The sequence below is a fragment of the Quercus lobata genome, chromosome 4 (assembly GCF_001633185.2).
Source record: "Quercus lobata isolate SW786 chromosome 4, ValleyOak3.0 Primary Assembly, whole genome shotgun sequence".
In the NCBI taxonomy this organism is placed as follows: Eukaryota; Viridiplantae; Streptophyta; class Magnoliopsida; order Fagales; family Fagaceae; genus Quercus; species Quercus lobata.
Genome location: NC_044907.1, coordinates 63,069,601 through 63,083,287, shown reverse-complemented (window position 1 = coordinate 63,083,287; position 13,687 = coordinate 63,069,601). Strand labels below are relative to the sequence as shown.

The window sequence follows — 13,687 nt, the reverse complement described above, 5'->3', positions numbered from 1 at the left end:
AAAGCCATAGGGGAGAGAGATGCATATACTAAGGGAGAGAAAACATCTTTTATGAGAAAACCTTGTGTTATCTTGTTTTACCTTATGCATGTTTTCACATTACTTTATGGTGCTTTGAGTTATGTTTAGTATCTATGCTTTATTGCTCTCATCGCATCATGTTTATATGTTGGACATGCATATATCCTTATGTTTGGATAATCATTTGCTTTGCTATATGATCATTATAGTCTTGACTGTTTTGTGTTTGATCAAGTTGCTTATATGTTTCATAATATGTTTACTTGATTGCTTTTTACTTGTTACATTATACTTGTCCTTTTATCACTTAATTTACTTTGAAGTTCTAATGTGTTTTGTGCAAGTATTTTAGGATACAGGTATATATGTTCCAAGTTCATCATAGGTTTTAGATTTAGGTGTGAGTGAGTTTTGCCATTGTTTCCAAACTCACATTTAAGTCTAGAGTCTGTTATAGGGTGTTTTGTCACGAAATAGCCAAAGGGGGAGATTGTAAAGTTGTAATTTACAACTATGTTTTATGTTGGCTTTATTCCATGACAAAAAGTGTTGTAATTGCTTTAGTTTTTTTCCTTGTATTTTGTGGAATTTTATTGTATTGGTTTTAGTATTAAGTTAGTGAAGAATTGAGCATGAATTTAAGAACAAGTAGATTTCAAGAGAATCTTGCAAGAAGCTAACCCACGAAAGAGCCATCTGAGAAGCACATGCTGGAAGCTGAAGAGTCATGCCAAGCTAACGTTTTCATGAGTGTCTCGTAGGTAAGGCATTCTCGCGAGATACCCACGAAACTCTCAGCCTGGAGGATTTTTAAGTGTGACTTTCTTACTCTTCATCCATACTATATATACCCTCATTATCTACAAAAGTAAATGAGACCATTCAAAGAGAAAAACCCTAGATAGGTTTTCAACAACACACACACCCATTCTTTTGGAGAGAGCTATTCATCCTTAGTGAGAAATTATTCTAACCTCTTCTCCTTCCCTCTCCCATTGTCATACCTTGAGAAGAGATTTGTACCCAAACACAACCCACACATTTTCAGAATGTAGAGAGTGTTTTGCAATTTGGGAAGCTTTGGGAATTTGCCAAAAGAAACTGGTGAGGCTTGGTGGATGCAATCATGCATATTGCATGATTCAAAGAGCTAGAGAAGACATGGCTTCATTAAGTCAGTTGGTAGCAGGAGCTTGGAGGGCTCAAGTACATTAGGTAGACTAGGCTTGAAGGGTCTTTTGTTATCGTGTACTCCAACTTTATTCTCTAGTAGATCGATTATCGCTTGGGGGGCGACGGAGAGATTTTTCACCAAGTTCTTCAGTTTCCTCTTTGATAACATGTATTGGTGTTATCTTATGTTTGCATCTCTTTTCCCTTATTCTTGTGCTTTACTTTTATTGTTTATTGTTCATGTTTATGAACTAGAGTAGTATTAGTTGCTTGCGCTCATTTACTCTTATTTCCGCACTTAGTTTAATTTAGAGTAAAAGCAATCTAGTCATTATTTTAATTAGGGGTCTAAACAAGCTCTTGTGTATTTACACAAATTCGAGCTTTCATAAACATCAAAAGCCAAATATCCACCATGTAGTACAAACAATTAAAAACTACAAAATAGAATGGATGCAAGCAGTGACAAGTCAAGAACAACATTATGATATCCAGCAAGAGGTGGAAGTTTATAAAGACTTCTCAAAGTACAAGGATTGGCAAATCCTGATTTTCATTGGCAACAAAGACCGAGGTGATAAAACAAATTGGGATGGAGGTGCCTTTGTGATTAAAAATCACACAAGATAGTCCATCATAAAAGGTTGATTCTTTTGGCATGCTGAAAACAAGGAACATAGTACATTGTTAACAATACAAGAAGCACTCTCTGTAGCTTGGAAGGAAGGATATACAAAAGCTATTCTCTTTGTCAGCACAAAAAGATTAGCTAAAACCATACAAACTGAAAGCTCACTTAATGTGTAAAATACTAGTGAATGTTTAGACCCCAATTTCAAAAATACCAACACAAGCTTATATTCAAACAATATATGTGCGGAATGATAAATATAAGCTATACTCAAATAAACAATCTACTCTAAGCCATAATTTAATCACAACACAATAGTAATTAAATGCAAAGAGTAAGGAATAGAGAGGAGCAAACGCAAGATAACACTGGCACGTGTTATCGAAGAGGAAACCGAAGAACTCGGCAAAAACCACTCTGCTGCCTTCCAAGCAGTAAAATGATCCACTAGAAAATCAGTTAGGATACATGTATATAGCAAAAGACCCTTCAAGCCTAATCTACCCGATGCACCTAAGCCCTCCAAGCTTCTTGCTCCAACAAGGTTAAGCCTAACCTTGTCTTCTCTAGCTTACCAAATTCCACAATAAGCCCATTGCATCAACCAAAATAAATTGGTCCTCTCTGAACTGCTTCCTAAGCATCAAATAACCTTGCCACTGATATGAATATGGTGAGGTAAGGATTTGGCTAAAGATCCTCTCAAGGGTATGATAATGGAGAGGGTAAGAGTAGAGGAATTTGAGAATGAAAGGTATAAGATTGTAGATGAATCATTCTTTGTTTTTCTCTAGGGTTTATCTCTTAAAATTCTCTCTAGAAATTCTCTATATTTCGTGGGTATAAGGGTATTTATAGTAGAGTATGAGAAGGAGTGTGAAAAGTCATTTTTCTGCAAAATAGGGTGCTTTAGCGAGTGACTGACGACTGGGATGAGTTGTGACTTCCAGTCGCCAAATAACAAAATGACCAGTCTATAGTTTTTGTCCTGTGGTGATCCAGTTGTCCTGACCCTTTAACTTCCTGCATGCTTCACACGTGTGACACTTCTGGCTAGTCACTACTCGCAAGTTAGTTGCGAGTTCCAATCGCAAGAATGCTTTTGAATGCACACACTTGATCAAATCTTTACACTCTCTCACACACACAACCCTTACATAATTCCCACCTAAATACAGGATTTCTAATTGCTGAATTATAAGCAAATTTGGCATGGAATAAAGCCAACACATGGTTGAATAAATTCAACCTTACAATCTTCCCGTTTGGCTATTCCGTGACAAAACCCTAAAACAGACTCTAGACTTAAAAAATGTGAATTAGGAATAGTTGCCAAAACTCACTCACACTAATTCTAGATCTATGAAGCTCTTGAACCATATGGACAAGTTTCCTAAAAATAATATCACAAAATGCACCTTATTAAGTTTATTGTAAGCGGAAATCTTAGAATGCATATGGAGCAAGCACAATACGATCAAGCAAGTATGAATATGACAATAAGGCATAGCTTGACCAAACAAGAATAATCACTGTAAAAAGTGACTACAATGAACATTTACACGTTGAATGAACATCCGGACATGCAAGCAAATAAGCTCAATGCAAAGTATCATTTGCATACAAAGATTTGAGAAGATATTGAGGGAAATGAATGAAGGCAAGTTTAGAAGCTTAGGGAAGTGATTTTCTATGGAAGAAATGGTGGGAGGATGAAGAAAATGCAATTGGAAAAAGCTTGTGAATAGTGACAATGGACGAAGAATGAAGTGTGAAGAAGTAAGAGTGGAAAAAAAAAAGTGATGAAGACAAGGAAAAAAAGGGGCCAAAAATTCGGGCCCCCCTCTTTTAACTCACCTGAGTAGCTGAGTCAACTCAGGTTTAATTGAGTTAACTCAGCTAACTCACCCCAAAACATATATATATATATATATATATATATTTTTTTAAATAAAGAAGAAAGATGAAAAAAAAAATTTAAAAATTCAAAGATTTTTTAAGACATATGGTATCAATTTCAAGAAAATTTCAATTTTGAAGGAAGGAAAATAAATTTTCATGGATGGTCAAGAACAAAGGGTATCATTTTTCAAAGAAATTTTTAAATTTCAAATTTCAAAGAAACAAAAAAAAAAAATCAAAGGACTACAAAAATCAATCAAGGTTTTCCTTCTAAAGAGGAAAATTCAAGTCAAAGAAAAAGAAAAAAAGAAAAATCACACATCTCAAAATAGAGGAACAACAACGCACCCATCATTGAAAATCTAATCCCAAATTTTGCTCTTTTGCAGGCAACACCCCAAGTTCCAAGATAAAGAAGCCTCTTGGTTATCTCCGATTCAGATCAAGGTAGAGAAGACCCTTGGTCATCACAGTTCAAGATTGAGATAGAGAAGCCTCTCAATCTCCTTAAGTTCCAAGATAGAGAAGCCCCTTGGTTACCTCCCATTCAAATCAAGTTAGAGAAACCCCTTGGTTGCCTCCAAATTTAGATTGAGATAGAGAAGCCTCTCAATAGCCCCAAGTTCCAAGATAGAGAAGCCTCTTGTTTACCTCTCATCCAAATGAAGGTAGAGAAGCCCTTTGGTTGCCTCCCTTTCCAGATTGAGATAGAAAAGCCTTTCAATCGACTCAGGTTCCAAGATAGAGAAGCCTCTTGGTTACTTCCCATTCAGATCAAGGTAGACAAGCCCCTTGGTCATCACAATTCTAGATTGAGATAGAGAAGCCTTTCAATTGGCCCAAGTTCCAAGATGGAGAAACCTTTTGGTAACCTCCCATTCAGATCAAGGTAAAGAAGCCCCTTAGTCAGTATAATTCCAAATTGAGATAGAAAAGCCTCTCAATCACCCCAGATTTAGATTGAGATAGAGAAACCTCTTAGTTACCACCCTTCTAGGGCAAGGTAGAGAAGCCTCTCAATCACCCCAAATTTAGATTGAGATAGAGAAACCTCTTGGTTACCTCCCATCCAGGTCAAGGTAGAGAAGCCCCTTGGTCACCTCTAGATTCAGATTGAGATAGAGAAGCCTTTCAATTGCCCCAGCTTTCGAGATAGAGAAGCCTTTCAATCACCTTAGGTTCCAAGATAGAGAATCAGATTTCAAGATTCAATTTAGGTTTATCAATTATCAAGTAGATCAAGTATTCATAATTCCCATTTTTCAAAACAACAAAACATGTTCCCAGGCTTTATGTTCTAGGGCTAGGTAATCTTTGAAAAGTCAACCTCGATTAAATCATGGCTGAAAGCAATGTCTTTGTTTTATGTTGACATTTTCTTTGTAAGCTCTGTCAATGAGGGGCCTTCTATAGACACTCGATTTTGCGCCCATAATTTAATCTTAGAAGATGACTAGAGTGACCATTCATATACCCAAAATTTAGAGTTGCATTACATACATTAATTCATTCATTGCATACCATACAAATGATCTTGAGATTCTAATGGTCCTAATGGTATGCCCGATTCCCAAATCAGACCATCAGATTGAAAGATATCACATGATCAACTCTTCACGGTCTGTATACTTTTTTTTGGGTGGAAACGATCATGCATGATTAATTTAAATTAATTTTGATTGGTTAAACAATTAGAATTAATTGAATAATTTTTTGATTGGTTATTGGTTAGTGTCAAAAATAGGCCTGCTTGCATGAGAATAAAGTGGATAATTAGATAAAAAAAAGAAGTTATAGATAATCAAGTCCTTTTGGAACATTTATCTATAAGATAATTATCACTTTAAAGGCCTGAATATCAAGAAAAAGGGATTAATTTTAAGAATATGAATCAATAACGCATCTAAGTGCAATTTTTGGCTTAAAAATCCTCAAAAAAGGAGTCCAAATTGAACAAAAACTCGCATGTAGGCCTGGCACCCAAAAGGACCTGTCGGCACTCTTGGAGTGCCGATCGACACTTCCAAGTGCCAACTGGCCCAAATGCTTGGCCTAGCCCGGGAGCTTATGGATTGAGATAAAGCCTATTTTTTGGATTTTTATAGATAAGGATATATTCCAATTCACATCTGATCTCATTCAGCTTATTTTTTAAGCATCCCAACCTCTATAAAATAGAGGGAAAATATCATAATTAAGGGTTCTTCTTTTTTGACTTCTTTGCTCCCCTTACGTTAAAGACATTCTGGAGGCTTTTGCTTTAAAAACTTCTTTTTTGTAAGTAAAATATTTTAGACCTCAAAGAAGTGAAAATTTCTTTGATTTCTAAAATATTCTTTTATTTGAAGAGTACGCTCATGCAAGAGGTATTTAGTTATATTCTTCTATCTATTTTTTTTCTTTCTTTCCATTAATTAGTATGTTGTGGTTGTTCGTTGCATGAATGTGGCTAATATGTTTGATTTTGATTATGCCTTGTTCTTAATACACGATTGTCATACTTAGATTTTGTTAAAATTATCATTGACATGTTCTTTAGTTGATTATTTGTTTTAATTTTTTTCTTTGATTTCAAAATCTTCTAATGATCATCAAAACCTTTCTTTTTAAAAACTCAAAACCGATCTGTATTTTCATTAAATACAAATCTGAATTTTTTCTAGTCTTAAAACTGATCTGTATTTTCATTAAATACATATCTGTATTTTTTTCTGGTCATAAAACTGGTCTGTATTTTCATTAAGTATAAATCTGTATTTTTTTAGTCACAAAACCAGTCTGTATTTTCATTAAATACAGATTTGAATTCTTTTATGATCACAAAATTGATCTGGATTTCATTAAATACAGATCTAAAAATTTTTCTGAAAAAGTTTTCCTTTTTAATATGTGATGCATGCATAGTAAGTTTGTCTTATGAATGTGAATCCTCTTTTAAAGGTCTTTTTTATATACTTTCAAAACTAGATTTGATTTTTACAAATCAAATCGCTTTTTTTTTTCTTTTTTCTTTTTTTTTAACTTTTCAAAATAGATCTGATTCTTTTTTACAAAATCTTTTTTTTTTCTTTTTTTTATCCTTTACAAAAACTTATCTGATTTTTAAAAATCAAATCTCATTTTTTTAACTCTACCAACAACAAATCTAATTTTTCTTGATAAGATCTTTCTTTCTACCTTTTACAAAAACAGATCTAATTTTTACAAATCAAGTCTCATTTTTTTTTTTTTTACTTTTCAAAACATATTTGATTTTTCTTTTAAAAAAGAACATTATTCAAAAGGCAAATTTATTTAAATTAATTTTGTCAAGTGTTTGTCATGTGTGTCTTCAATTTTGGTAGAATGTAACTAGAACCAAAACTTTGTATTTTTTGGCATAGATTGTAACTAGGACCAAAGCCTTGTAATGTTAATCTACCAACTTGTACTATTTTTATTCAATCAATGACATTTGATGTATTTTGAATATGTAATTGTATTTATTTTTTCTTTTTCTTTTTTATAAAAAAATAAGAGGCAACTCCACACCACTACCCAAAAGAGATGTGCATTAAAGCACCCAAATCTCTTTTTTAAGAGCACACCCCCCCCCCCCCAAGTAGTTGCAGTCTCTCACAACTTCCATAGGAGCCTAAGGCAGTAGAAGTTTTGTTAGAAGAACTTCATGAAGGAGTCTATGGTAGTCACACAGAGGGAAGGTCTTTGTTGCACAGAGTTCTCACTCAAGGGTATTGGTGGCCTAGCATGCATAAGTCCACTTAGGAGTTTGTTAAGAAGTGTGACCAATGCCAAGGGTATGCCCCAAACATACATTAGCCATGAGGGATCCTTAACCCTCTTTCCAGTCTATAGCCCTTGGTGCAATGGGAATTAGATATTGTCGGGCCATTCCCAAAGGCAATAGTAAACCGAAGATGGATCCTTATTGGGACTAACTACTTCAAAATGTGAGTTGAAGCAAAACCCCTCTCTAACAACCGAGATCAAGATGTGAAGAGGTTTGTTTGGCAAAATATTGTCACAAGATTTGGCGTACCGCACACTCTCATCTTAGACAATGGACTCCAATTCAATAGCAAAACTTTCTAAAGAAACTGTTACGAATTAGAGATAAGGAATAGGTATTCTACACCAACCTACTCATAAAGCAATGGATAGGCCGTGGCCACCAACAAGGTTATAATGGATGGATTGAAGAAAAGATTGGATGAGGCAGAAGGCAAGTGGGTGGATGAACTACCTTACGTTCTATAGGCATATCACACTACACCAAGGAGGTCGATAGGTGAAACCCCATTTTCTATGAATTATGGTTCCGAGGCAGTTATTCCTCTAGAGACGGGGTTCCCAACGATGATGACTGACCAGTTCGATAGTAACTTAAACAAGTAACTCCTCTCCACCAGCTTTAATATGATTAAAGAAAGAAAGGAAGTGGCCAACATCAAGTTAGCTAATTACCAGCAAAGACTTAGACAAGGGTATGATAAAGGCATCAAGATGAGAGCATTTGTATCCAAGGACCTGGTCCTAAGAAAGGTCAAGGGAAACATGAAGAACTTGGGGTGGAGGAAGCTGGGCCCCAACTAGGTAGGGCCTTATTAGGTCACGTTGGTGGTAGGAACGGGGGCTTATCGATTGGAAGACTTAGACGAAATCCCACTTCCCCGACCATGGAATGTAAATAATTTATGTAGGTAATATTATTAATGAAAAGGACTGACGTTATTCATGACCTATGTCTAATTTAAATTTTCTTTATCTTGATGTGTTACCACTGCTCAGCTTGTCAAGATCTAAAGCCAAATCTGGAACAATAGGGGGTCATTCCCTCCATTACTCTCTTAATTAAATCTAAGTGTTAAACAGAACCTCAGCTAGGTTCTACTCCTCGATCACCTGCATTGGGTAAATTAACTCTTAATTAATTTTAAGGGTTAAAAAAATCTTGGCTAGGTTCAACACCTCAGGTCATCAGCCTTGAGTAAATTAACTCCTAAAATAATCTAAGGGTTAAATAGAACCTTGGCTAGGTTTGACTCCTCAAGTCATTTGTCTTGGTTAAATTAACTCCTAAAATAATCTAAGGGTTAAACATAACCTCGACTAGGTTCGATTGCCTTGGGTAAATTAATGCTTAGTTAATTCTTGATTAAACGAGTAAAACACAGCCTCGATAAAGTCCAATCCCTCGAGACTCTTACGTTATTCAAAATTAGTTCATTAAATGTTAAACAAACTTTTGATTTGTCTAAATTTCACATAAATGCCTAGAAACTAATGTGGCTCTTAGGCCTTTAAGATATTTGTGGTGTTCAAATCCTAGGCCCTTAATTACCCCACCTGGTGTTCCATCTCTAACAGGAAATGATATCCATCATGCTAGTCTCCTGAAATAATCAAGAAATCCTCATCCAAGCCCTTGTTTGTTTCAAGAAGACAAGAGATCAACCTAACCACAGAAACCCTAGTCCTATAGTAAAACCCCGTGTCCTTGTTATCCTGACAGCTATATACCCAATTGATATCATGATGGGTGATGGGTTAAGACCACACCCATCTTCTTGTTCAACTAAGCTACACTTCACACTACCCGAAAAAGATTTAGGGAACACTAGGTGGGGTAGATCCTAAAGAAGTTAAGGAAGTCCTTCATAAATCCATCCATAGGGATCCTTATCCCTCCTTCTATAAAGGCTATCATGGGGATAACTACATCATCAGTTTGCCTTTTGGTGTACCAATCCCCTAATTTGCAATGTTGTATGGTTACGCTGGCAGGAATATCATACCTAGCCTTGAAAGTCTCTCTGTTTTTGAGAGTGTCTACTAAGTTAGTAAATCTACCCATCTTGAAGAATAAAAAAAGAAAAAAGAAAAAGAAAAAGAAAACTCCACACTAAGCAAAAGCTTGAAACACTTACGAGTGTAGGAAATTGGACTCCTTGAGTAGCCTTTCTAAAGTTAAAGTAATTTTTTCTAAAAGTGGGAAGAATGACCCCCACCTCCCTTTATATAGGGATGAAAAGAGAGCGGTAATTTTCCCTCCCATTTACTTTGAAAAACGTCAACTGTAGGATCTTTATCTTACCATAGAACGTGGGGGACACAAAGCCATCTATAGCATTAATTGTAGCGTTGAGGAAACCAGAGTATCAGGAGTGTGTCTACGGCAATTGAAAAGACGTTCCTACGTGGGACCGTGCCCAGAGCGTGCCAACTCCTCCATCTCCTACCAAAACCCCACTCCCCCGAGCGACAAAGTGAGTGAAGTTTAAGGGGGCTATTATGGTAGGGGGAAGCCTGAAGAGGGAAGATCGCCCAATGGGCTCAACTCAAGGATTAGTTGGGCCCAACTATTTATCACATTAGGCCCGACGTAATTAGTAGAGTCCAGTCAATGAAACCGAGGAAGGCAAACCACTCGAGAAGCCCCAGAAGTAGACAATCCTTGGGAGATCGGAGATAAACCATCAAGGCCATAGGGGTGAAGGCCAAGAGAGGAAGTAGTGACGTGCAAGCAAGGGAAGGTAGAGGCTTCCAAATAAAGTATCCATCACTTCCACATTTAATGCACTGTACCAACTCAGCGTACCACATTAACGGCAGAATGACCCTTAAACAGTGCCCCCACAACCTCCAACCTATTCTACCACCACTAGTAAGGCAGTGATGGGACAAGTATCTAAGGAGGGATTAACAGTCCTCCTAGTGGAAAGTTGGGATGCAATCCAAGCAGCTATATATGGGAAGGAAGATCATCCTGGAAGGGGGATTGGAAAAAGTGGAGAGAGAAAGTGATCATTGTATATCCGAAGACTGTGTGCATATATATATATATATATATATATTTGCTTGTTTAAATATGTTCATGCACTTTGTATGATAGATAGACTCACTTGGTTGGGAGGGTACTACCCTTATGATGCATATTCATGCTACATTGTGTGCATGATTATCACGGTGTGATTGTCTTTGATCCATGTCAGCTAGTGACATTGGTTTTCCCGTGTATGCGACATGCGTTAACGTGTTTAATGTTTTAGTGAGCTCCAGTTTGCCTTAGTATGAATATATTGACGCATGTCGTATACATAAGCATGAAACCTTGCGGGTGCGCTGTAGCACACCAAAAATAAAACTTTACCAAATTTTCACATCGAAAATGGGGCATCTTTTTGCCATATTCTCATAGTGAAAGATTGGTGAGAATAGTGTTTTGTGTGCTATGACACATCTATCCCGAAATGTTGCCGAATTCCCGTCATGAAAATAAGGCGGAATGCTCTCTCTTTGCAATACTTTCTTTTCTCACTTTATTATTTTTATTCCCCTGTCTCTCACTGATCACATGCTTTCTTCTCTTTTACTTTATTATTTATATTATTTTAATAAGATGAATTTAAAATTAAATTTTTTGATATTGAGTATATTGTAAAGTGGTAAAATAGATAAAAATACATTTTTTAAATGCTAAAAATTAAATGTTTTAACACCACTATGGTTAATGCAAGAAAAATCTTTGCATTTTTCAATTATGTATACGTGGACAGAAAGTTTCCACATTTCGATAGATAAACATGAGATACCATAACTATATCCCACCAATTAGTCCGTATTCATAATGAAAAAATCTCTTTTGCACCAAGTACATGAGATATCATGGGGCCACCTACTTTTGAAAGGCAGGTCTCATGCGCACGGGATACAGCTCATTTAAAAGAATCTTGACTCATGTATTCTTATAAATAAGGTTTATTTACACAAATCCCAGCAAAGCCATGATGTCATCCTTGGCTATAAAGAATCTAAGAGATTTATTATATATAGCCAAAGGGAAGAACTGGGTGAGCATTCTACACATCTCTGATATTTTCACTCTCCAGTGTATCCAATGAAGAAAGCAGAGCTAGTTTTCTTTCCTTTACCGGGTAGGGGTCACTTCGTTTCAATACTGGAGATTGCAAAGCTTCTCGTTGCTCGAGATGACAGGCTCTGTATCACAGTCCTCATCATGAGGCTTTCAATAGATTCCAAGCTGGCCGCCTACATCGAATCTCTCAATGATTCCTCATATACTGAATGTATACAGTTTATTGATCTCCCTCAAACTTCTTTCAAACAAGAAACCAACGCCATGGTTTCCGTTTCTTCATTCATTGAAAGTCAAAAACCCCATGTTAAAGAAGCTGTTACTAAGCTCAAAGAGTCAAGGTCAGGTTCTAACTCTCCTCGACTTGCCGGATTTGTGGTCGACATGTTCTGTTCATCTATGGTAGACGTGGCTAATGACTTTGGGGTACCTACTTATTTATTTTTCCCATCGAGTGCAAGCTTTCTCAGTCTCATGCTTCATCTCCAAACCCTTCGTGATGAGCAAAAGCAGGATATAACTGAGTTCAAAGACTCAGATGCTGAGTTGGTCTTGTCAAGTTTTATGAAACCAATCCCAGCTAGGGTCTTGCCTGGTGTGGTGCTCCACAGAGAAGGGGGCACTCTGATCCTTGATTATGCTAGAAGGTGGAGAGAAACTAAAGGTATCATTGTGAACACGTTTTTGGAACTCGAATCCTATGCAATTCACTCATTTTCTGATGCTACAAATACTCCACCTGTTTACCCTGTGGGACCCATCTTGAACTTGAAGGGTGAAGATAGTCATGTGGGGTCGGGTGATCAAAGGCCTGATATCATGAAATGGCTTGATGATCAGCCTCAATCATCTGTGGTGTTCTTGTGCTTTGGGAGTAGGGGGGGTTTTGGTGACAATCAAGTGAAGGAGATTGCAAAAGCATTAGAACGAGGTGGGTTTCCATTTTTGTGGTCCTTACGCCGACCCCCTCCAAAGGGAGGGGGCTTTGCATTTCCCACTGAGCATGAGAATTTGGAGGAAGTCTTGCCAGAAGGATTTTTGGATCGGACGGCTAGGATTGGAAAGATCATTGGATGGGCTCCACAAGTGGCAATCTTATCACATCCTGCAATTGGAGGCTTTGTATCGCATTGCGGGTGGAATTCAATATTGGAAAGCCTTTGGTTTGGTGTGCCAATTGCTACATGGCCACTCTATGCTGAACAACAATTTAATGCCTTTGAGATGGTCAAGGAGATGGAAGTAGCTGCGGAGATCATGTTGGATTATCGAACAGAATATACTGATAACCAAATTATTGTGACTTCTGAGGAGATTGAAAGAGGAATAAAGCAACTAATGGAGAATGACAGCAAGATTAGGAAAAATGTGAAGGAGATGACTGAAAAAGGTAAGAAGGCCTTGATGGATGGTGGATCTTCCCATTTTTCATTGGGTCGAATAATTGACGATGTTATTACTGATAGTATGCCATGAACTTATTGTGTTTTTTAATTTTACTTTCAAAGCATTAATTGTGCTTTACGTTTCTAAATCTTTTTTTTTTTAGGCTGACCCTTTATCTTATATCTTAATCTATATATAAAAAGTGAGAGTTTGAACGGTTTTGTATTGTCGATGGCAGTTTTGTGGAGTCTTTTAGTTGTGTTGCTCGGTTAATACCATTGAAAAAGTGTGTGGTGCAAGAAACGATACGAAAAGGGTTAAATGACAAACAACATTATAGAAACGGATATGAGCAGATTTACATTGTTATCCTTAAAAAGTTATATATGGACTTTTCTGTTTGAGGTTCGCAACCTTAGCTCTAACACAGTCTTGATAATTTTTGACGATAACATTGCACCATGAAAATCCTCACACAAGGATCCTGGTCTTTTGATACGTATTTGATTGGTTTGTTCAAACCAAAGGACAATGAATTTGCTAATAATGCAATGTTTCTTTAGACATCCTTTCGGATACAAATCCATAGTCTCCCTCTTCGATGTTTGACCAAGAACAATGACGAGATTATAGGAAAAATATTGAGCATGGTGGAGCAAGTTGATGAGTCTCTGAATGGTGAGGTCATGGTCATTATA

At 36.7% G+C, this 13,687-nt stretch overlaps 1 protein-coding gene across 1 annotated transcript; it reads left to right on the top strand.

Moving 5' to 3' along the window:
* The first annotated feature begins 11,511 nt into the window (after nt 1-11,511).
* Nucleotides 11,512-13,137, top strand: LOC115987847 (anthocyanidin 3-O-glucosyltransferase 2-like). Its single transcript, XM_031111452.1, has one exon. The coding sequence runs from the start codon at nt 11,625-11,627 to the stop codon at nt 13,077-13,079; it is 1,455 nt and encodes a 484-aa protein (XP_030967312.1). The 5' UTR covers nt 11,512-11,624; the 3' UTR covers nt 13,080-13,137.
* The last annotated feature ends 550 nt before the right edge of the window (nt 13,138-13,687 follow it).

What these genes read in the sequence shown, in the direction of transcription:
- LOC115987847 (XM_031111452.1), top strand. Translation starts at nt 11,625, where the DNA reads ATGAAGAAAGCAGAGCTAGTTTTCTTTCCTTTACCGGGTAGGGGTCAC.